This window comes from Crocuta crocuta, unplaced genomic scaffold (assembly GCF_008692635.1).
Source record: "Crocuta crocuta isolate KB4526 unplaced genomic scaffold, BGI_CrCroc_1.0 scaffold236, whole genome shotgun sequence".
In the NCBI taxonomy this organism is placed as follows: domain Eukaryota; kingdom Metazoa; phylum Chordata; class Mammalia; order Carnivora; family Hyaenidae; genus Crocuta; species Crocuta crocuta.
In genome coordinates this window covers 1,045,323-1,071,171 of record NW_027530998.1, presented here as the reverse complement: position 1 = coordinate 1,071,171, position 25,849 = coordinate 1,045,323, and the positions used below count along the sequence as shown (strand labels likewise).

General features: G+C 40.0%; 1 protein-coding gene across 1 annotated transcript in view; it reads right to left on the bottom strand.

Annotated features, from left to right (window-relative positions):
• Positions 1–25,849, bottom strand: part of FRAS1 (Fraser extracellular matrix complex subunit 1) — a 423,467-nt gene that overhangs the window by 132,053 nt on the left and 265,565 nt on the right. The window contains exons 24-30 of the mRNA XM_077770550.1: positions 22,765–22,905; positions 21,734–21,874; positions 20,058–20,192; positions 16,464–16,734; positions 12,888–12,972; positions 9,832–10,158; positions 138–291 (exon numbers count right to left, since the gene is read on the bottom strand). Coding sequence (XP_077626676.1) covers positions 138–291; positions 9,832–10,158; positions 12,888–12,972; positions 16,464–16,734; positions 20,058–20,192; positions 21,734–21,874; positions 22,765–22,905 — 1,254 coding nt within the window. The remainder of the gene's footprint in view (positions 1–137; positions 292–9,831; positions 10,159–12,887; positions 12,973–16,463; positions 16,735–20,057; positions 20,193–21,733; positions 21,875–22,764; positions 22,906–25,849) is intronic.

The following is a 25,849-nucleotide window of genomic DNA, read 5'->3' as shown; positions in this document are numbered from 1 at the left end:
TCTGTTTAAATGAGATGTGTGAGGTATTAGAAATTCAATTTCATTGGCATCATAAGCTTGCTGCTGTGGCCTTGTACAAAAGCAAGTCTAAGACTGCTGGATACAATGATGAAATCATGGCAAAGGAAAAAAGTTACCAAATTGGGGGAGCTCCTGTGTAATTTTGTAGATGATTTCTGAGGCACTTGCACCTGGAGCTTCCGCCTGTAAGATTCTATTGGTAATCTGCAGCATCCCGCCTTCTGGAACCCACACCATTGAATTGGCCACAAGACGAAGACCTCCATCATTCTAGAATAAGAAAAAAGTACAGAATTAGGTACAAGAAAAATAAAAAAAAAATCAGCCCTTAAGAACATAAGTCATCAGGTACCATTTCTGCTAGCAATCATCTAATAAGAGAGATTCATAGCTTTGGAGTCATACTATGATCTATGTATGTGTATTATGTGTAGATACATGCATGTGTATGTACATTTGTACATACCCTGCTTTTTCTTTTAATTTGTCATATGCAAAGAACTTATTTCATTCAGGAAGACCATGTCACTTCATTTCTTTTTTTTTTAAGTTTATTATTTGAGAGAAACAGAGACAGCACGAGTGGGAGAGGGGTAGAAAGAGAAGGAGACAGAGAATACCAAGCAGGTGCTGCATCACCAGCATGGAGCCCGATGCAGGGCTTAAAGAGATGAACTGTAGATCATAACCTGAGCCCAAACCAAGAATCAGACGTTTAACTGACTGAGCCACCCAGGCACCCTTCTTTATTTTGTCCACATAACTGTTCTTCTTCTATTCTCCCCATCCACCCACATTCAAGGACTATTCATTAAGCACCTATTATATGGCGGCTCTTTTGCTAGAGGCTGGGGATAGTAAGGATGGCTGAAACAAGACTTAGATCTCAGAACTTACACTCTAGTGATCTCCGCATAGACAAATAATCAGGATGCATCACAAATGACACACTATTAGAAGTTTGAACAGGGTGCTATGGGAGAATAAAGGGAAAAGGAGGTTTCCTCTTTGAGAATAGAATGCTCAGGAAAGCTTTCCTATGGAAATATCATTTAATTCTCAAATGACCAAAAGATGGGTCTTCTAAGAGAGAGAGGTGAAATGAATTCTATGCAGAGGGCCCAGCTGATGCAAGGCGTGAGACAATGCACTGCATGCTTCATAAAATACCCAAGTGTCTGGGCAAGAAGAGTTTATGGAGCCAGGGGAGCAGGTGAATCAAAAGGGACACTCTCTTAGGTAGAAGGGAGAAGCTGCACTCAAAGTCTCCATTTATCATGTATGCCTTTTAAAGTCAACATGTGTCTTCAGGGAAGGAAAGGGGATGGGCAGCTCTGGGGTTTAGAAAGCTTCCATCAGCAAGAGATGGAAGGGGCTAAGAAATGGGATATGTCTGGGCTGTAGAAACCATTTAACAAATTCTTGTAATGGCTCAGATGAGAGAAGATGAAAAAGTCATTGCAGTGGGAATGGAGAGTTAGAAACAGTTTCCAGAAACACTAGAGGCCAAATTGACACCTTGATGACTAATTGGAAGTGAAGCCTTAGAAACAACAGTTGGGAATCGCTGACTGGAAGAAATCACCTATTTAGCACTCCTGAGAAGGCAACCATTTTAATTGCTAAAGCTAATGTGATTAAAAAGTGCTGCCATTCCTGATTTGCAAGGTGTGCACCTCTTCCAAAGCCTCATAACTGACATTTAGCACAGAATGAGATTAGTGAGGCTTCCTGTGTTCAGTTTTCATACTTTTAAAAATCAGTAAATCTGATATTTTAAAATCAAGCATTTCAAAGGGGATGTTTTTATAAATTATTGCTGTTACTTTCAAATATGTGAATAAACAGAACAAACACTATTCCCAGGAGGGGAATATTCAGAGCAGAAGATAACACATATTCCTATGCACCTGACACGACAGTATTTGGCCCCCACAAGAGGCAGTCATAGCTATTTTCACTACACTCACCAGGAAACTGAGTCAAATAGTGCCCAGAAGAACAGCAGTAAAGGTACCTCTATTGTGATTGGTGCTCAAGAGCAAACTCCCAAGAATTTTCTCCCTTCACAACTCATATAGCATATTATTTACAGAAACATCAAAAGGTGCCAAGAATTCCTTTCCCCCTAGAATTCTAGGCGGAAAGGCCCTATTAAATCCAGCAGTGTTTCATATAACATAATACACTTAGACCCAGGTGTCTTAATTGCTAGCAGTCTTTCTAATAGCAGCAGCTGCGTTAAGTTTTATCATGGTTACAGAGATCAGTCATACAGCAGGAACCACATTCTTGGACTGATGAGGCAATGGGGTTTTTCATATTCCAAGGAAGTAAGTACTGTGACTTGTCCCCAGGTTTCTCTCCCACTACATTCTTATCTTGGCTAAACTTCACCGATATAATTCCCTGTATTTCCTATGTGAGTGTAAATTTTTAGGAGACAGTATTTCTTTAAGTCAGTATTCAGATACCAGCAACATCTGGAAACTTATTAGAAGTTTAGAATCTCAGACCCCACCTCAGACTTTCTGAATTAGAACTACATTTTAGTGGTTTTTTTCATCAGCTTTATTGAAGTATATTACTTGATAAACAAAAGTTGATATAGTTAAGTTACATAGCATGATATTTTGATATACATATACATTGTGAATGATTATAACAATCAAGCTAATTAAGAAATCTACCAGCTCACATAACTAAACTTCTGTATGTGTGTGTTAAAAACAAGTTTCAAGCAAATTTTAAGTATATGATACAGTTTTATTAGTATAGCCACCATGCTATACACTCAATCTCTAGAATTTATTCATCCCTTGTAACTGAACCTCTATATCCTTTGACTAACACCTCCCCATTTCTTTTACCCCACCCCTGGCAATCACCATTGTACTCTGCTTTTATGAGTTAAACTTTTTTAGATTCCAAATATAAGTGAGATCATGCAGAATTTTTCTTTTTGTGTCTGGCTTATTTTACTTAGCATAATGTTCTTCAAGTTCACCTGTGTTGTCACAAATGGCAGGATTTCCTTCTTCCATAAGGGTATATAATATTCCATTGTATATATAGAACACATTTTCTCTATCCATTTACCTATCTACAGGCACTGAGGCTGTTTCCATACTTTGACTACTGTGAATGCAATAAATATGTGAGTACATATATCTCTGAGATAAAGATTTCATTTCCTTTGGATATATATATATTTTTTATGTAACTTTATTTTATTTTTTTATTTTTTTTTATTTTTTTTTATTTTTTTTTTTACAAATAGTTTATTGTCAAATTGGTTTCCATATAACACCCAGTGCTCATCCCCACAGGTGCCCTCCTCCATGCCCATCTCCCCCCTCCCCCCACATCCATCAGTCCTCAGTTTGTTTCTCAGCATTCAAGAGTCTCTCATGGTTTGCCTCTCTCCCCCTCCCCCACCATTTCCCCCTTTCTTCTCCCCCATGGTCCTCAGTTAAATTCCTCCTAATACCCAGAAGTGAAGTTGCTGCATCCATATGGTAGTTCTGTTTTTAATTTCTGAGGAACCTCCATATTGTTTTCCAGAACGGCTCCACCAACTTACATTCCCACCGATGCAATGGGTTCCTTTTCCCAATACTCTCACCAATATTTGTTATCTTTTGTCTTTTTTTTTTAATTTTAGCCATTCTAACAGGTGTGAGGTGATATCTCATTGTTATTTTTTTCAATGTTTATTTATTCATTAAGAGAGAGAGAGAGAGAAAATGCATCCAAGCAAGGGAGGGGCAGACAGAGAGAGAAAGAGAGAATCCCAAGCAGGCTCCAAGCTGTCAGTGCAGAGCCCCACACAGGGATCGATCTCATGAACGGTGAGATCATGACCTGAGCCAAAAACAGGAGCTGGATGCTTAACCAACTGAGGCACTCAGGCATCCATCATTGTGGTTTTGATTTGCATTTCCCTGATGATCAGTGATGTTGAGCATCTTTTCATGTACCTTTGGCCATTGTATGTCTTCCTTTGAGAAAGGTCTATGCAGATCCTTAGCCCACTGTTTAATTGGAGCATGATGATGATGATGAGGATGATGATGAGGAGGAGGAGGATGCTATTGAGCTGGTAGAGTTCTTTATATATTTTAAATATTAATCCCTTATCAGATATATGGTTTCAAACACTTTCTCCACTTCAGTAGCCTGCCTTTTTATTCTTTAGATTGTTTGCTTTGTTGTGTGGCTTTTTAGTTTGATGAATTTCCGCTTGTATTTAAGCACAATCTCCAGGGGATGTGGAGTCATGTTAAAGCAGGAGAAGCATAGCCCAGGATAGAAATAGTGATGGGTCTAGAGTGGTTCTCTTAAAACCCCACAGACAGGCCTTTTATAATATTTATATTTACAACCAGATAATATACATGCCTCTGTTTCTGAATTATTTGTTTACAACACTTAAGAAACAGACAACTGTCTAAGGGAAAGAAGTATAATTCTTTCCGCTCATTTTGATGAAGATGGTTTTATCAGTTCCTTTCTTCTGGGAGAGAGTCCAGGGAAGATTCAAGAAGAGATGAATAAAAGGCTATACACCATCTTTTCTACATCTTAAGTGGTCAGAAAAGCCAAACAAATTTTAACCTCATTTCCCCATGATTCTGTCATTTTGCAATTTCTTTATCTGCTTGTAGTTGGTTTTTTTTTTTTCTGCACAATGATGTATATATTCCTGTGAACTCAAGGAAGTAATCATGAGTTGAATAATCTCCTGCCTAGTGAAGTTTTATATGTCCTTCAAGGTACCATGTTAGAAAGCAATGAAATCCCAAAAAGGGATTATGGGGACACAGTCAAAACAGTGATTTAAATTAAATAATTCTAATTCACTTCATAGAACAATGGGCATATAGAAATGCTGGCAATAAAGTTTAGCCATTATATATTATATTGTAAATAAAAATACTAATGTTGTAAACCAGAAGTAAGGGCCTAAGCTTCTATCATTAGGAGGAAAAATCTCACAAATAAAATTAAAACTTCCCTCCCTAAAATAAATGTTAGGACATAAGTAATGATCTCAAATGATAGTATACCCCAACCCCTGGCCAAACTATTCAAACAAAAAGATTTTTAAACTTAATCAAATAGAAAATGACAATAAGTGGATTTAACAGCAATCCTAACATCTAATTTATTCTGTAAAACTATGCCTTAATTTGCAATCTTATAGGATATTGTGGATTTTGGGGCAGGATCACATATGATGGTGCATAGAAGGTGAATCTTAAATGCTATTTACCAGGTCAAGGATGGAAAGATAATTGGTCTGTTTTTGTGTTTGCCAGTGTGTATGCTCCTCAGAAACTCTGTTGCTTTGGGTCAAAAATATAGAACCTTTTCTCCATGTAGATTTCAACTACTTTATGAAGAAACAAAATTTTGTAATCAACAATCATTTTTTGGGGCATACACTCTAAGCGATGCATCTTCCAAGATGCCAAAACAATGAACAAGTTAAGCAAGTTCATAAAAGGTGAAACCCTGATGCATGGTAGAGATTTAGTTATTGATGCGTTAGATAGACTCTTATTCAAAAAAATTAACATTTTTGTGTCATGTTTATAATTGTCACAAGCACCCTTATTATCAAACAATATTTCTGCAAAACAACCACTGGGGGAACAAGCTTTAAGAAAACTGAGGGAAAGCAAGGGCTTTTAGCTGCACATGGGCCTTACCAAGTTCAAACAGCCCAAGAGGACTCTTAGCAACAGAATTTTCCATCTAGTTCCTAGCTTGATACTTGGGGGCTTTTAACATCAAAGCATTACCCAGTTGCAGAAAATAAATTGCTCAAACAACAACAAACGAGGTCAGGAAGATCATCAGATTTATTGCCAAAGTGGAAAAAGAGGCATGACTTTCCAGGGATGCCTTCATTAAAGAAAAGAAAGTAATTTCTTGAAAGCCCAAGAGCGGAGAGAAACCCATCAAAAAGCAGGACTTTTCCCTGCTCATATTTTAGCCCTTATTAGACAGCAAATCGCTTTAAAATCATATCTCTAGCAGGCTCAGGTTTGGTAAGTAGCCCAATTAATGAGAGCCTGTTCAGCAAAGCATTCTTTATTACCTTTTAATCTTTTTGATTTCTTTTGCCTCCTCCCCCCAACAGAGCATGTTTCAACATCAGTCCTGAGTCTATTTTCTCCTCAGCAACTCACCGTAAGCCTGGAGGGTAGCAGTCAAATTTCCTCACTGCCAGGCCAAGGATAAAAGTTTGGAGAAGTGATGTAGAACTGGAGAACCAAGAGTGGAACTGATAGCTCCTACCCTTAGTCCCAGATAGGCCATCTAACATCAGCAGAGGTGCCCCGAAGGCTTCACATCTGACACAGGAGATGGATTCAAAGGTAGGAACATGACAGCCAGTCTCACTCAAGCTGTTACATCCCCCCACCTAACTATCCATCCAACAAAAATGATGTGCCTGGCTCAAGAGAGGAAAACTAAAATAGTTCCTGCTCCCACAAAGTTTGCTTTTTCTATCTTTTTCCCTCTTTTTCCATCTGTACTACCAGGTTAAGTTTTCTACTGAACAACACTGGGATTAATTTGTACTTCCATTCCCCAGGAATTAGATCTACACCCCTTAACCACTCCACTTAAGCCACCAGCTAGATATCAGCCAGTAATTGGCCTGACTCCAAATTTAATACGCAGGCTGTCTCAGGGTATAAGGACTTGGATGCCCATCTTCAGAAATGGCTATCAGAATGAAATCAATCATGTCTGACTATATATCTCCTGGAAGCCATTAACAGCTGAGGCAATTTTTTTCTTCTTGGGCTCCAGTAGACTTTCGATTATAAATAGCTTCACTTGTAACAAGATGTGGTGAGTCCATAGGGGAGAGTCCAAGAACCTTACTGCCCAGATTGCTTGGATAGGACATCGAGAAAATGACAAAATTGCTGTCTCCATTCTGTCCATTAGGGGGATCAGAATGTATATGACTGAAACATTGAAAAATACGGACTAGAATGAAAAAAGCCATGTGGATTAAATGTGATGAGCCAGAACACACTTGAGTTGAAATTACAGCTCTGGCACTAAATAATTTTTTTCTAATGTTTATTTATTGTTGATAGAAAGACAGAGCAGGAGCAGGGGAGGGGCAGAGAGAGAAAGAGGAAGGCACAGAATCTGAAGTAGGCTACAGGCTCCAAGTTGTCAGCACAGAGCCCGACAAAGGTCTGCAACTCACAAGCCATGAGATCATGACCTGGGCAGAAGTCAGCCATTTAACCAACTGAGCCAACCAGGCACCCTGGCACTAAACACTTTTATGAAAAATAAACATTTTTAAACTGTTAAAAATGTTTTTAGACTTTTTTTTCCAGTTTCCTTTTCTGGAAAATTAGAGATAATAATTGTACAAATACTCCTGAGTGACCGTGAATATCAACTGAAATAATTTATATCAAGCATTAGTGCCCAATAAAGGTTAGAAGCAAAACAAACAAAAATACCTCCCACCCACAGAATTTCCTCTAGAGGGAATAACATGGCCTCTATTCTAACCTCCTTCACTAAGATATTGTAAGGATCAGTAGAATAGATATGAAGAAGTACTTTGAATTCCTGAGAGGAAATATAGGATGTATTTGTAAAATATCAGTATTACAGTGTCAAACTTATTAGTACATCCTGATAGATGCTGGCACTCTGGTCACTGGTTTCATTATCCCAGTTCATTGGCTCAGAAGCCATTATTTCACCTAATGGGCAGGTAAGCACAACACTGTAGGTGACAGAGTGATGGCAGGAGGAAGGGGGAGGGACAGACCCTATAAATACAACATGAACCCCAAGTTATAAGCACTACAATGATACTTGAGTTCGGTGCTTATGCCTTATTTACAAATTAAAATTACGTTTTCTTTGTTTTGTTTTGGTAGTCAAAGCAGCTAAAATCCTAGCGATACCTTCAACCTTGGGCCACAGCATACAAAATGACAGCACCATACACTGAACCGAGCTCCAAACAGGGAGACTGAAAGCACTGTAAGAAAGGTGGCTGCCAATGTTCCGCTGAAATGCCGTAACAATCTTTGGAGGAAAACCATGGAAGAAGAAAAAAATACTTTCTGAGTCTGTCTAGACTTCATCTCTTCAGAACTAAACCTCATGTCCCAGGGCGATTGCAAGAGGGTGATAATTAGGATTAGCTACGAGATGGCTACCTGCCAACTCTATCTCATAATCAGCCTTCACTTGCACCCATCTATCTCATACCACCATCACTGTTTACAGCAGCTTCAAATCATGAGACAACAGCCTGAGAAACTAGCCAGCAGACTAGGTTACATTCAGCTGTTCACCTTCACAAGGATCCATCGCAAATTTTGAGTGATCGTCGGTGAGAAAGTGACAAGTCATTTCTAAACTGTCTTCAGCAAATCAATCTCCCCAGCTAATCATTAATGACACTTTAGTGGCTACTGATATTTGGAATGAAAAGTTCAATAAAAATGATAAGTCTTCCCATCTATCACCATGGGAAAGAGCCAGTTTTGCTATAACATAGAAAAGAGCTCCTAGTGAAATATCATCAAATAATAAATGGTTTTTTTTTTTAATGTTTTATTTATTTCTGAGAGAGAGAGACAGTGTGAGCAGAGGAGGGTCAGAGAGAGAGGGAGACACAGAATGTGAAGCAGGCTCCAGGATCTGAGCTAGCTGTCAGCACAGAGCCCGATGCGGGGCTCGAACCCACGAACCGTGAGATCATGACCTGAGCCAAAGTCGGACGCTTAACCGACTGAGCCACTCAGGCACCCCAAATAATAAATGGTTTTGAAAGTGTCCCCTGGATCTAGCATAGATTAGCCCAGTATTTCCCAAAATGTGGTAGCCGTCCCATTAATAGTATCCAAGAACATTCTATGTACTACATGGATGATTATTTTTTAAAATGTTTATGTATTAATTTCATATTTTTGAAAAAAGTATAATTCTACATTAAACCCATAATCTCATATTCATTGTTTATTATGAAGAAGCCACAATAAAAAAATAAGTGAATACAAAGAAAAATATTAAGTAAATAACAGAAAAGGTGTTTGTGGGGGCTTCCTGGGTGGTTCAGTTGGTTAAGTGTTCACCTCAGGTCACAATCTCACAGTTCATGTGTTTGAGCCCTGCATCAGACTCCACACTGACAGCATGGAGCCTGCTTGGGATTCTTTCTCTCCCTCTCCCTCTGGCCCCCCCTCACTCACATTTTCTCTCTCAATATAAATAAACTAAAAGACATTCATGGATATGACAAAAACATATGGATGTGGCATGGGAATGACTCAAACTGACAGGATTCCTATGATTACTAAGAGTTTCCTCATCCTAGTCCAGATGGGTTAACGGAATGGCACACTCAGCCTTTTAGATTCATTATAATAATCTGACTATGAGCTTCACATAGCATGAGCTGTTGAAGAAAGGCAGATAAAGACAGGGGTGTACTTGATTCTTATGATCAGATAGGAGACAAAAGGTTCAGTGGACAAGGTGTTTTTTATGGCAGCAAGTCAACATAAGTACAAAAGTTTCCCCTGTGTAGAGAAGGATCCTCCCAGCAAGATATATAGTGCTCCCTGAGATTTGGTAATCTGTTCTATTAATCTTTGAAAGTCCTAACTATTTCCATAATAGATGGTTAATAAGTGTTTGAATAGATAACTATCCACATCTTGACTTTATGAATACTGTAAAATAATACCAACAAAACTTCACACCTAGGTGCAAGAAAATTGCAGCTCTAGGAATGACACCTACCTTGGGCATGGTCTTCACATGGAACAGTATATTTGGGAAGGAATGTCCATCATTGGCCTGCAAGACCACAACATCAGATACGCTATCGGAGCCATCATGAGCATAGTGCAGAAGGCCCCTGGAGAGTTCATCCAGCCGGAACTGATAGATTGGGGTTGCAGGGGATTGAAGTGTTTGGAGCAATCGGCCATGAAGTGGAGGGTCAAGCACTTCGATCACCACATCCTGTGGGTTGTCATCATCTCGGATGTCCAGCAGCTGGGTAGTAATGGTTCCTCTCTCTCCTCTGCTAATATGAAGGGCCTCATTTCTCAGCACATAGGGGGCCTGGGAATTGAAGGGAAGGAGGAGAAGAAGTCATTTAGCAGGAAAAGAGAGGACCCAGTGGACTAGATGTAGTTTTTCCCAACCAGATTGATACTTCTATGCTTTTGAAGGAACTCTTGATGCTTCAGCAAGTGCCAAACTGTTGCATAGTCAAAGTATTTATCAGAGGTGTGGTCAGTCATAGTTATCAGAGCAAGTAAGATTACTTAACACTTCGGGTTCTGGAGGCTTCTCAGAGCCACTTCAAGGCCATAGTATTCACCAGAGGCAATGGAGGTGAGCTGCCTGCTTCCAAATCTTAGAAGTCTCTGATATCTTGATTTATACTATATCCCCTGCATTATAACTGAGATCAGCCCAGCATCAGGGATCCCCACCAGGTGTCTGCTTCCAAAAGAGAACAGCAAGAGATATGGAATTTTTGCACTTGTGTTGGGAGTTGAGCACTTCACTCTGGCTACACTGCAGTATGTTGACTTTGGGTAAGATACCTCTGATCCTGAGTTCATGCAATTTCTTGTCCTGGCTAGTAGTTTTTTAAAGCCACCTCATCCATATCTTGAAGGGCCCATCCCAACTCAGTTTACAAAGCCTGATAAGATCACGGTCTGAGTAAGGCAACCACCTGGTTAATTCACACGGCAAATTTTAGTATGTTTTTCTTAGGATTATCAGGTTTCCCCTCAACAACTTGAGTAAGCAAATAAAATATCCTTTCATAAAGATAAAAGTTAATGAACCACAACAGAAAGAAATAACAACAACAAAAAAAATGAAGGCCAGAAGCCAAAGAAAACATTGTCTCAGTTTTTTATATTGTTTGAAGTTGAACCATCTAGGACTTTTCTCAGTACATTGCCTTCTTTAATCCAAATGGCTCCTTTTAAAACTATCCCTCCTGGCCTCCTGGAAATTTTAATATCTGTTAAAGTAATGTCTAACTAAGGCGTCATTATAATAATCACATAGTAGGAAGCTAGATGACAGCTACTGCTCAGACTTCCCCACTGAGAATGCAGAAGTTATGATTTTACATACGTGGGAATGAATGGCCCTTAGGGTTCTGAAAGAGGCGAGGTCAAAAGGTCATGTCAACATCCGTAAATGGGAAAGATCAAATTAACTTACATGAGAAAATCTCAGGGAGGCTCAAGACCATATTGAAATATCACAGGAATGTAGAGGAACAAAAATAAGCTAGAAATCATTTCTAAAATTCCATCTTAAAAAAGTTAAAATGAAAACAGTTTCTCATATAATAAATAAAACTTAAAAATGCTGTCACTATCCATTCACCTGATTTGGAGAAGACAAACAAACAAACCAGGGAACCATGGGGAACTCACCATCTCAGATGGGAAAGTCACTTGCCAATACCTACCCTAACTCTCTAATTCACCTAATTAGAAGTAACTATATTAACACAAACAAAAAGAACAAAACAAAACTTCTGAGCTTAAGTACTGAGACACATCTAAGCCAGACAGTCCTCAGACCTGATGTGGCCCACTGGCCCATATTTCGAGATCACATGTTTTGGTCTTAATTAAAACAAAATTCATACTCTTAGCCCAACAGTGAGGTCAAATTAACTTTGGATCAATTTCTAATCATTCCCCAACTTCAGTCACCTCCAAAGTAAGAATGTCATCAAGAAAGGCTGAGCTGGTCTGTGAAAAACATTTGGGATCCACGTGTGGGCTGTGTTTATTATCATCCACAATCTATGGTCTTTTCATTTTTGGGACAAAAATTAAAACATATATACATCAGTTTTAAAACAATGATCTCATGTCCTTCCTTGAATCACAACTAACACTCTCCTGAGATGTGAATTTTGCAGTAGTCTTGGTTCCCCCATGTTGATATCATACTTGGTTGTAGTTCACAACTTAAGACTATATCTATCTTTCTACTCTCTGCACATTTCAGCTGTTCAATCCCTCAAGCTCAGTTACTCAGACCATCCACCACTACATGTATTCTGGACACATAAAGTACCACTTGACGAAGATGAATGATGAGAACAGAAGAGCCATCACACCGGGTTTTATAGCATCTACCATGATTCCCTCAGACTTCTGTTTGGCTGATGACAACACTGGCACCTCATTTAAGTAGATCCTTAATAAGATGCTGTACCCACTGCAAATGGACTAAAATACAGTCCAGCTACATGAAAGGCAAAAGTAGCCAAACATAATTTCATATCCCTGAGACAGAAATATTTAGGCAAAACAAACTCATTTAACTAAGATTAGGAAAGTCTTTACAACTGGAACAGTTTCAAATTATTTTGAAGGGCTAGTATCAGATTCAGTATAGTAAAGTAAGGTGCTATAAAGTAGTGGTCAAGAACACAGACTTGGCAACCAGATTTTCTGGGTACAAATCTCGGCTCTTTGTTTATTTACTATACTCCCATAGACAAGTTACTTAACCTCCCTGTGACTTTAGATTCCTATCAGTAAGTTAGAGATGATAACACCTCACAGGGCTGTTATGATTAAATGAAAAACACTACAAAGAGTACTACTGAAGTATTAGCAGTTAGTTATTATTGTTGTTGTTCTTACCCATGGGTACTAAGTGTTACTCCGGTGTTATTTCATGGGAAAAGTGAAACAAGACTGATGTAGCTCATTTTTGCTAAAACTACACAAAGTCTTGATTTGCACATCAGAATTAGTAAGCACATGCAATTATTAATTGTGTGGCATTGTTATTACCTGTGTTGAAAATGCTTGTATGTTGATCAGTTGTGGCTCAGAGAAGAACTGCTGGTCACTAATTTTCAGGGAAAAGTAACCTTTCCTAAAAGAAGTCCCCAAATAAGGAATGAGAAAATGCAGTCATTAGTCTCTGGCAAAACAAAGAATAAAAGTATTTTCAGTTTATGTACCCATAAGAATTAGGATCAAACCACTACAGTGATATATTATTTCATACTGTAAGTAAAAATAACCAGATAAAGATGAACATAGGACCATATAGGTAAACTTACTGTATATTCTTTGATCTCAATATAACATAATAATTACATAAACTTTTTTTTAGATGTCTCTAAAATGGATATATAGATAGTTGAAAATCTGGTTGTTGGCCCAAGACAGGCTAGTAGTATAATGGTGGCTAATGGTTAAGTTGGAGAATGGAAAGGAACCTATCATGGTCCCTGATTAGCTCTCGATAATTCCCTCTTCCCTGCAGGCCCTCTCTCCAACCTGTTCTCAAATCATCTGAATGGGCCTGCATGAACACTTTTGCAATGTTTGTATTACCTGACTCTATCTACCTGCCTCCCCCACTCCAGCCACACACATAAACATTCAGTGTGGACGGGACTAGGGAAAGATGGCTGATTATTCCCTGGAAATTTTTAACTGGCATGAGAGCCCCCATTTAACTATGCAGAAACCATAGTCTACCCAGATTAGATGTGGAGCAAGCCTGTCTGTACAGAAGAGATAAATTAAGAGATAAATTTGCTCTTGGAGCAAAGAGACACAGAGACAAGAGGCAGAATTGAGTCCTGCTTCCCATTCCTGGTTGTAGCTTCTAGGCTCACTTGGAAGCCTAGTTGCCCTTGATGTGTTAAAGAGTTGAGCCATGCCTGTAAAGTTATAACAAGCCTTACAATTTTGCTGAATCTAGTTCAAGCTGACTTTCACTACCTGCAACCAAAGAGTCCTAATTAATAAAACAAAATAAGGCTGATTCTTTGCTGTGGTTTTTACTTCCTATAAGAGTGTTGTTCTAGCAGCTTCAGAGATAACTGGTAGGGAAGGTAGGAGTTGCCCACTTTCAAAGCCAAACCAAGCACAGAACTCATGGTAGGCTGGTAAGACATGTGATTAATGCACTATGGGAGGTTTGGAATTCAGGTCGACTATAGGGACCTTTATTTTAAAGGTTCTTCAAAAGGTATTCTTAGAATCAACTACTGAAACATGAAATAATTTGGGTGGATCTCAAAAGCATTATGGCAAAACCCAGAAACGAAAGATGATATACTGTAGGACTCCATTCACATGACATTTCAGAAAAGGCAAAATGGTAAGGGTGACAAACAGATCAGTGGTTGCTAGGGACTGGCAGGATGGGAGTTAACAGTAAAATGGAGATTGGGGTGGGGGCAATGAAACTGTTCATATTTGATTGCAATTGGAGTCTTGAGACTGCAAGACTATATCCATTAGTTGAGACTCACAGAACAATACACTTTAAAATGGGGAATTTTGTTAAACCCAAATTATATGTCAAAAAACCTGATTTTTTAAAAAAAGTAAATCTTATCATCCTTCCTGTTTCATTCTGCCCTTGACTTTTGTCCCATTTAAATCCTGTCCCTCTTCACTCCCAGCTCCAGACTTTCAGAGAAAGCATATGCTGGAAGCAACAGAAAGAAGTAAGCAGGTATGGTTAGTCCCAACGCACGGGGAAAAATGACTTTTTGGTAGCACTGAGGTCCCCAAAACTGCTTAGCATCCCAGAATGCCAGCTTGCCATGGCCTCTATGGTCATATTTGCAGGTTTTCTGGTACTCTATAGGAGCATTCTGACCCCAAAGGAATCCAGTCCTAAAGAATCATGGTCAGATTTTTATGAGGAAAAAACAAAATCATAAACCTATGTGGCAAGCTGCTCCTTTATTTTTGTATCATTTCGCAACTTACAGAATTTCCTTTTTTCATGAATTGCTATGTTTTACTATGCTCTAATTCTTTCTTTTGTTTAAACTTTTAGATGAAGAAAATCCAATGGTAAAATGGATGCACCAAGAATAAAAACGGTGCTACAAGAATTCCCTGGAAACTAGTTGCCATTCTTTGTCCCATTTTGGGTGGCAGAGCCGACTCTGGAAGAAAACAGGTGATGGAGAGATTGAAGAGGTAGAATAGACAAGAAGGTTGACTCTGGTTGTCTGGGGAGCTTTATTAACTTTACTCACTTTTCATCAGAGATTCTAAGGCAAAGCACTATAGGTATGGAGAGGGGTGTGTGTGTGTGTGTGTGTGTGTGTGTGATGCAAACAATTAAGAACTACACTTGAAGCAAAATGAATGCAGGACATGGTGTGTAAATCTGAAGAGTGATTCTATGGCATCAGACACCTGAGTTTGAGTTTGAAGCCCCACCTTTGTAGCAGTACTTCTCTATACAATGATCATTTGCCCCGTGAGGATGGAAGGTGCCCATTATTCCTAGTGTTATTAAGGAGGCAGAAATCAGTGGCCAAAGGCAGGGGTTGTAGAGTAAGGGAACTAGCTATTAATCGGAGACTTGGCTTTGCTTATTCTCTTGAGGCCTCAGTTTCCCTATCTGTAGACTGGGAACATAAATACACACACTTCACATGAAGTGTATAACACAATGCCTGGGTCAAAGTCAGCACTCAGTAAATATTAGTTATTCTTATTCCTTTAAGATGGTCTTCTGAGGTTCTGGCTGTGAACTGCAATGGAGAGAGGGCCACCTGCTTTTCTCCCCACCTATCTCCTAACCCCAACCTTAAAATAAAAAAAAACAAAAATCTCTAGTGGTGACAGTAGAAAATTATCACTGTGAATATTTCAATCCATTGCTAACATATACAGTCTACTCTGAATTATCTGCACTAATGAAGCAGAGCAGAGTGAAGGATAATCCACGAGGCTAATCTTTGGGGTGCATTCTCTGATTTCTGTTTAGCAGATTTACTCTGCTAATTATATGACTCTATTTGCTTGGGTTACTGTTAACATTCAATTGCATTCCTGAAGCATATGTCAGCTGGGGTGAGGAAGACAGCCAGAAGTGTGCTAGGAATCAGAGGAAAACTAGATCAGGCTTAAAGATTAACCACAATTAATCCCATAAAGTGGATAATAAAAAGTTGTAACTCTTAGCTTCCTTTCAACTCTGAAATTCTAGGAACCATATAACACTTTGAAAAGTATGTGCTCCATCTTCTAGCTACTTCTCACTCCCAGTATATTACCCTAATGTTGAAGAAGCAGCTGTGGCAATCTGGGTAGATAACCAGTTTTGTTTCTGCTGGGCCAAAAAACTGGGTAATTGCACTAGGAACTTTCCTGTCACATCAGAGAATTACCCATAATTATGTGATAAAATGAAAATGCCTCTAACAGAGGCACACTCTCTGAGCAATTACAGTGAAATGATGACAGGCAGCTGAAAGCGTTGGCGTTTGTGGAGTATCGATCTTCCCCAGAAGAGAAGGGATAGCTATTGAGAAGCGGGGGCGGGGACGCAAAGCACCCATGGAAAGGATGTGGGAGGAAAACAACAGAACACTGAGTCACCTGGGTTTTTCTTTGCTGTGCACAAAACGCACTTTTTTCTCATTCACGTCTTTCCAGCTAAAATGGCCAGCCTTGTCGAGCTGAACCTCTTTTCCATTCCTTGAGAGCACTAGCTGACCATTGGTGGGAGTGCTCACAACATGGAACTGGAGGTCTTCGATCCTGCCATCTTGATCTTGGACATTCAGAAGGGCAAAATCCAGTGGCCTCATGGAACCAATTGCAAGGGTGAGAGAGCCATTCACATGAAGACTAGGAGTGTGTATTTTGCCTAGAAAACACATGAACCCAAAGGTCAGACTTGGTACATTCACTGATGGGTGGTTTGTTTTATTTATTTATATATTTATGTATTTATTTATTTAATTTCCTCTAATGTTTGTTTATTTTTGAGAGAGTTTGAGCAGGGGAGGGGCAGAGAGAGAGGAAAATATAGAATCTGAAGCAGGCTCCAGACTCTGAGCTGTCAGTACAGAGCCCAACATGGGACTCCAACTCATGAACCACGAGATCATGACCTGAGCCAATATTGGACGTCCAACCGTCTGAGCCACCTAGGCGCCCCAATTTTTGTTTTTTAAAAAATAGATTTGTAATGTCCATTCAGAAATGAGACTCTAGGCTATTGTACACCATAAGCCTCCTTCTAATCCAGTGGTTCTCACTCCAGGATACATATGAAAATAGCATAGAATCTCAATGTTAAATATAAACCTTATAAAATATAGGAGAAAATCTTTGTGAGCTTAAATTAGGCAATGCTTTCTTAGATATGACACAAAAAGTACAAGTGACAAAAGAAAAAAGGAGATAAAGCACCAAAGTGCTTCAAAGGATACCAGTGAGGAAGTAAAAAAGACAATCTATGAAATGGGAGGAAATGTTTGCAAATTATATATCTGAAAAGGGACATATATCTGAAATATAAACATCTTACAACTCAATAAAGGACAAGTATCCCAATTTAAAAGTAGTCCAAGAATTTGAATAGCCATTTTTCCAAAGCAGATATACAAAAGGCCAATAAACACATGAAAAAGGTGCTCAATGTCGTTCATTAGTCATCAGGAAAATGCAAATCAAAACCACAATGTGACACCACTTCATACCCACTATAGAGGACAATAAAAAGTGTTCCTGAGGATGTGGAGAAATTGAAAATCTCATACACTGCTGGGAGGAATGTAGAATGGTATAGTTTGGCAGTTCCTCACCAGTAATTCTACTCATACACTCAAGAGAACTGAACACATACGTCCACACAGACTTCTACCTGAATGTTCATAGCAGTGTTATACATAACAGCCCCAAAGTGGAAAGAACCCAAATGTCCATCAATTGGTAAATGAATAAACAAACTGTGGTATATCCATACAATGGAATATTATTAAATCATAAAAAGGAATGATGTACTGATACATTTTCCAATATAGAGGAAACTTGAAAATATTATTGCCAAGTGAAAAAAGCCTGACATAAAAAGCCACATACTGTATGATTCCATTTATGTGAAATGTCTAGAATAGTTAAATCCACAGAAACAGAAAGTAGATCAATGGCTGCCAGGGACTAGGGCAAGGGAGCACTTGAGACTGTTAACAGTTATTGGATTTCTTTTTAGGATGAATAAAATGTCCTGGAATTAGATAGTGGTGATGGCTTTATACCTTTGTGCATATACTAAAAGGCCACTGACTTTTATACTTTAAAGGATGAATTCTATGGTATGTGGATTAATCTCAATAATAACAGTAAAGAATCATACAGGAATCTTTTAAAACAGTACCGATGCTTGGCTCTACCATCAGACTCTGACTTAGATGTTCTGGGGTGGGAATCTCAGTGATTTTACAGGTTCCCCAGGCCATCCTAATGGACTTCCAGGTTTGAGAGCCATAATTCTAACCTAATTCACTCATCCCATCTGACCATTAGACCCTTTAATGATAAGAAAAGAAACAAGTGTCTGATACCATTTGCCAGAACAGTACCAGTTAATCTATAATGAAGTATGATTATAAGTGGCTTATATTCAGAATTCATGCAAAGTATATACACTTCGTTTAAAAATTTTCCCATCTTTGTCCACAGGAAACATCTGATAGATGAATATCCGATCATGATGAGAATTGCATCCTGTCTCTTGCAAGCTGTTTTGCCTGGACTTTAATTGTTAGTGTTTCCTTCTGCAAGTAGGTCAGACAGGACAGTTTGGGAATTGCAAGTTTCAAGGGAACTACTTCTACTGTAAGATTACTCTAATGAGAGTGGAATTCGTTTTCACAAGTTGACTTGTACTATGTCCCAAGAGGAGTAGGCTGACTCTCAAGTACTTGGGGCTTCCAGAAGGGTCCCAATAAAATAAGCCAAAGATATCTTTTTCCCATGGGAAGTCTTAGTTTCTTTAGAGGTCAGATATTTAGAGACGGAAAATATGACTGATGAGGGGTATTAAAATATGCTTTAGGTTATTGATGAAGGACACTCAAAAGCTGGGGGAATGCTCAACTACAATATAATTCTCAAACCGCATTTATCTGTAAAACTTTGGGGCTCCAGATTAGACTAAATTTAAATTTGCTTCTCTTTTGTTGTAAGGCAAAGTATCCATTGATGTGTTGGACAAGACTAGCTCCACTGACGTGTTGGACTCCTTTAATATGTCACCTTTTTTTTAAGTTTATTTATTTGAGAGAGACAGAGACAGTGTGATCAGGGGAGGGACAGAGAGATAGGGAGAGAGAATCCCAAGCAGGCTCCATACTGCCAGCACAGAGGCTGACATGGGGCCAGAACCCATGAAACCACAAGATCATGACCTGAGCTGAGCTGAAACCAAGAGTCAGACACTTAACGGACTGAGCCACCAGACATCCCAATATGTCAACTTATTCTCAAGGGGAAACTGACTTGAAATTTATTTNCCGCTAGGGCAGGCTCCTCACACTATTCATTATTTATTTGTAATTTATCTACAGTGTGTCCGCAGAGGAAGTATCATTGAACTGAGGCATAATTAGCTTTACAAGTTTATAGATATACAAACAAATCATATCTATATGTATATATGTAATTTTCTATAACATAGCTGTAGTTCAGAAACATAACTAAGTTTTCTGCCAAATTTCCAATCTGATAGTTGGTACTTTGATGGCATAGACTATTTCTTTTTCCCAAAGATCTTAGAAGTTTAATTTCCCCAATGTCCATGTCCTATAGACAGCCCCTTGTTTCTTAGCATTCCCAGAATGAGAATACTGTATTTTAAAAATTTTTAATGTTTATTTTTGAGAGAGAGAGAGAGAGAGAGAGAGAGAGCACGAGTAAGGAAGGGGTGGAGAGGGAGGGAGACACAGAATCTGAAGCAGTCTCCAGGCTCTGAGCTGTCAGCACAAAGGCTGATGTGAGTCTCAAACTCAGAGATACAAGATCATGACTTGAGCTGAAGTTGGACACTTAACCTACTGAGCCACCCAGCCATACAAATAGAATCCTATATTTTATATCACACTAGCCAATTGTATCTACAGACTAAGCCTATGCATAGAGTAATGATAGGTTAACACACCAGACCATCTGATGAGAAGCACTTACCAGCACATTCATTAGAGTGGGCAGAGAAGCCAGGAATGCATTTGGAAACACAAAGGCCACTCTTCAAAAAGAACCCATGGTCACAGAGGTGACACTGGTCCATGCTGCTGCACTGCAAGCATGCTCGAGGGCAGGCTGTCAAAGAAATGACACACTAAGTGAGGCACACAAGATGCACAAGCACCCAGCTAGGGCCACCAGTGACAGAGAAATAAAGAGCAACAGCACATGACTCCCAATTGCAGCAGAAAGGAATTCCAACAGTCTCCTCTAGAATCACACAAGGAGCTGATCTACCCTCAGAAGGAAAGTACTTTCGCTTTATGCACTGTGATGTGAAAATGTTGCAAGTAAATGGATTGTTTAAAAATTTGACCATATTGACTTGTAAGGGAGGTGGTTCATAGTGACTAAGAGCATAGGCCTTTGCTGCGTTCCATACCTGTCCACTTGGGGCAAGTTCCTTTAACCCTCCGTGGTGTGATTTTCTCATCTAAAAATAGGAACAGTAATAGCATCCAATGCAAATAACTTTTGCGAGGATTACATGTTTTATAATGGGAAGAGACTAGGCTTTTGGGTGCCTAGCACACAAAAGGACTCAGCTATACTAATACCACTGCTATTCTACTATTGTTGTTGTTGCTGTTGTTCTTGTGAATAAGAGTTGTTGTAATAGTTACTCTTGTTGTACAACAATTTGCTCTCATTTTAATAGTAAATAAGTTATTACTATTTTTAAATGCATGGGGAGAAGAAGCTCTTTAAAGGACCATTCGATTATTTCCTTGGATCAAGTTAATAATCTACAAATCGAGGGCTTACTCCCAAATTTTTCTACTTCCTTAGTTGAGATTTTATTATAGAGAGGTGGTATAGTTTAGTTTAAAGAACCTTGGATTGGCATCTGATTTTATGTTGCCTTGGTTAATATTCTTAAGCCATTCTCTCTCTCTCTGTCTTTTTTCACTTATAAAACAGGATTCATAGTGTTTGCCATATTTTACCACCAAGTCATTGTGGATATTAAAACGAGCTCATGCAGATGGAGGAATCTGGTGAAATGTAAAATGCCATGCCAGGGGAATGGCTTCATTATTACATGTCAGGTATTCTTCAAAGTGGAGCATATGATACCAAGTTTTAAAGAAAATGATGAAAACAAACTGAGGAAACTCCCATGGACAGCTCAATGGACGAGGAGACTAAGACTTTGGGTTTAACTTTGTTTAATAAAGAGGTTCAGCGTGTCTCACTAAATTGTCCTCAGAAATCCTATTCTTCAAGGGTATTGTGCCAATATCAGGGTCACCGGTAATTCAGTCTATGCACTGAAGATTCGGTGTCCGTATCAATACAGTGATCCACTCGTAATGGATACCTCACCTTAGTTCAATATAAGCCTTACATTCCATAAAATATTGACTTCATTTCCATAAAGACCTTTAGGGACAGTATTGATTTGTGCAAGAGAATTATTGGCCTGCACTTCTATATTCAAGTTAACCATCAATTGGTAGATGTGTATGGGAAGCCATCAATTACTTAGGCCCAGCTCCCAGGGTTTTCATTCTGCTTCTAATTCAGATTGTCCTTGGTTACCTGAGAATCAGTGCACCTGATTTACTTGCAGCCCTCACTTTTCTCCAGAGAACTGAGCACAGTCTCCAAGTTACCTGCACACTGGCGATTGGCATGGTCTGCAAAGTACCCCTTCCCACATTCCTGGACACACTGGGCGTCCAACAGGAGAAATGGCTCCTCACAGCGAGTGCATTCATGGGGCCCTTGGCACTGGAGACAGTGATTGCTGCAGCCTGAAGGACAAAAGTCAAATCAACAAAATTGTGTATGGCTTTCCATGGGCTCCTGGCCCTTGTGGGAAGGCAGCATTAGATGCTGAACAGTAAGACAACCCAGTGCGTCTGACAAAGCAGAAAATGAGGAGTTAGGAGCCAGGCTTCTGGTTGTTACTGCTCTACTTACCAGGGGGATGATTTAGGATCAGAGGTTACACTTCTCTGAGCCTCAATGCTCTCTCCTATAAAATGGAAGTGGACATATTGTCCTACCCAGTTCACTGGCCGAAGACCAAAGTAAATAATGGACAATACTGGGCAAACTTAGAAACTGCTCATACTAGCCATTATCATTATTAACTAGTCCATGGCTTTCTGGCTTTGCTGAAGTGTCCATCTTTCCTGACTCACCAGTCAATTATCAGAGTCTCCCAAGAATGATCCCACCAGTGCCATCTGTGCTTTGCGGGGGCAGCTCAGGGTTGGAAGATTTTGTGGTGTTAATTTAAGGCTGAAGGGGGCAGGGTCCAGAGGAAGGTGGTGGTAAGACATCAGGGTTACGAGAGGCCGGTTTGTGAGCACAGTCCCTTCCAAATGCTCAAATGACCAGAGTACGCACACCTCTGCATCTAGAGGTGCAATGTTTCAGGAAATCCAAACCTCATACCTGTTTGTGTGGCCATATACTCTCAAGATTCCCATACTGACCTCAAGTTTTAGCAAATATCATGTTTGGGTGTGGGGGAAGGAGAGAGGGAGCATATAACAGAGAAAAGCTCTTAGGAAAGAAACCAGAAATTAAATTAAAAGCCTGAAACGAAACTTGCCACAGACTGCTTGTCAGAATAGTAAAAATGGGAGGAGGCTGAAGCATGGCTGAGCACAGAGCAGGGGCTCCAGACACTTACTCCTGCAGAGGCCCACGTCCCTGTAGAAGGATGGCGAGCACTGCTCCACGCAAGTCCCGTCCTGGAGAACGTAGCCATCCATGCACTGCAGGCAGTCTGTCCTCAGAGGCCCAGAGCATGCATTGCAACTCCAGTCACACTCTAGGAAGGAAGTCCATGTTAGATCACCTTCGTCTGTCCACCCTCAGTCCCAGTGACTAATTTATGAGGATGCTGTCTGCGGCGGCAAGGGTAAAGTGAAGACAACATAAAAGATGTCAGATAAGCGAGCTCTAACGAGGTTTCTGCTTGTAGTAGCCTGAACACCTCTCTGAGGTTTAGTGTTTCCTAATTATGTTGGACACAGGTGTGTACAAGGATCACTCCATGCTTGTGCACAGGCTGCTTGTCAGCGGGGCTGCCAAGGAGCCAGATGAACTTCATCTTATTCCACAGCCCCAGGGTTCTTTATTCCCGTGCCAGTGTCTTCATGCAAAGCCAGCTGCAGGGAGTAGCCAATCTGCCTCAGCAAACCTAAGCCGGATCTCTTCTAAATGCCCAATAGGTGAAGTGATGTCAGAAACTCAACTAAGAATGCATCTGCTGTCTCCACTGACACCAGCTGCTTGACTTTCTGCCTCTCCAAAACTGGGTGTGGACCCACCCAACAGAGAGAACCACTGATGTTAGAATTAAATGGGGCATAAAGAAACAGTCTAGAAAGAAAGTGCTTACAGAAATAACAGAAGATCTCTCTAGCAGTAGAGCTGACTTATTTACATGTTCTTTGCTTAGTAAGCATCTATGGAATACACAGCACTGAAAGGTGGGTACAAAGTGAGTAGACCCTGACTTCAAGGAGTTTTTGTGGTTGTGGGTTCCAACCTTGGAAGTACACCCTTGGAATCCAGAAAGATTGTTAGAACTACAGATTGTCAGTCTCCACATCAGAACTATCCAGTGAGTCTCAAGGACTGGGGCACAAGAAAACATGCTGGGGCTGCTATTGTTTCTGTTCTTATGATTATTATAGTTATTGTTGTAGTTGCTGTGGGTTTTTTCCAATGCTTATTTATTTACTTTGGAAAGAGAGAGAGAGAGAACAAGCAGGGGAGGGGCAGAGAGAGAGGGAGACACAGAATCTGAAGCAGGCTCCAGGCTCTGAGCCTTTTGCACAAAGCCTGACGTGGGTCTTGAACTCAGGAACGGTGAGATCATGACCTGAGCTGAAGTTGGACACTTAACCAACTGAGCCACCCAGGCGTCCCATAGTTGCTATGGTTTTGAAAGGCTCAGGCAGTTCTGATGTAGCTAGAAAACTCATGTTTGTGATCCAAAGTTCTAGCTGGCAAACTAAGTCCTTCATGCATGGAAGATGGGACAAGATAGGTTAAGTACTTGGGTTTTGAAGATAGGCAAGTCTCCATTTAAGCCATGGCTTGGATACTGTTCATCTACATGTCTTACACACCTTCCCTAAATTATTTGAGCCTCAGTTTCCTTATCTGTAAGACAGAGATAAGAATAGTACCTATTTCATAAGGCTGAGTAAGGCACAGAGTAAATGAAAGAATGAATGTAAAGGAGTTAGCACAGTGTCTGGCACAGAGTAAGAGCTTAATCAATGTTTGCTGATGAACTGTTTTTCTTGGAGAGCATTCTTCATTCAGGACGTCCTCACTCCACCACCCTTCCCAGCTGAGGACCGGGGAAATTCCTCATTAGTCATCTATCTCTTTCTTGATACAACATTTCTAAGGCCCAAAGAAGCAGGTAAATGTGCAAGACAGTGCACGTGCTTCCAAGAAGATTTCTAAAGTTAATCTCGCTCATTGATTTGGCTGAATCAGTCCCGAGGGAAAATGACTAAAGCAGAGCCTTGAAAACTGCCAGCATAGTTATGAAATCATTTACAACATGGAGGATCTGCAATAATCTTGCTTTTCACCACAAACTGACAACCACTGTTTAGAAGGGAAAAAAACAGAAAAGCTTCTGTGGTCTTGAGCACCAGAGACCACCTAAGTTGACTACAAAGAGAATTCCTTGGAATAGAGAGTGTGCAATTTTGCAAAGCCTTTAAATGTACGAAGTGTGCATGACAGCTGTTTGGCCTCCATATCTGATCCCCAGCTTCTTGGGCAGAACTGGAGAGATGGGAGACATGTAGATTGGACGAATGGAGAAGGGAAATGGAATAGAAGGAAAATCCAGCCTTTAACTCTGTTCTTCCTCTTGCTGAGCACTGCCATTCCAAGAACATAAGCCCCAAGAATTCTAACTACTTAGAGAACAAGGAAAAAAGTACTCAGTTTTTTACACTGCCTCCTTATAAACTCCTCAAGCACAGGGACTATGCCTTTACTCATTTATATGTCTGTTAGAGAGGAACAAATCAGATACAACCCCTGTCTTCATTAAGCACAGAGTCTAGCAATCTGGAGTTGTAAATGCAAGTGCCTCTAGGTCCCGGGGAGGTCATGTAAATCTCTGAACCAGGCCTGGTGTGACAGGAGATAGGGAGTGGTGGGGACTGCGGTGATCTGAAGATGAAACAGGACAATACGGATTCATCTTCAACCGACTGCTGCATTATGGAAATGCACATCCAGGGCTGCCAGATCTTTTCAAAAGAGACAGGAAATCTCAATCTTTGTATGTGAAGTCTCCTACATTTTAAAATGCATTAGTGAGGGGCATCTGGGTGGCTCAGTCAATTAAGCAACTGACTCTTGATTTCGGTTCTGGTCATGATCTCACAGGTTGTGGGATTTAGCCCTACCTTGGGCTCTGCATTGGGTGTGGAACCTGCTTGGGATTCTCTTTTTCTCTGCCCCTCCCCCACTCACATTCTCTAAAATAAAATTTTTTAAATACATGAAATATAAAATACATTATTAAAAAAATTTAAAACACTAGAACATTAGGTGGATCAAATATAACCCATATCTTAGACTGACTACAACCTGAGGGTTGCCACCTTTGGTCTAATTACCAAAACCCTGCACAATAGCTGGACACACAGTAGGTGCTCAAACCTATTTTCTTGGGCACCTGAGTAGTTCAGTTGGTTAAGCTTCCAACTTTGGCTCAGGTCATGAGCTCA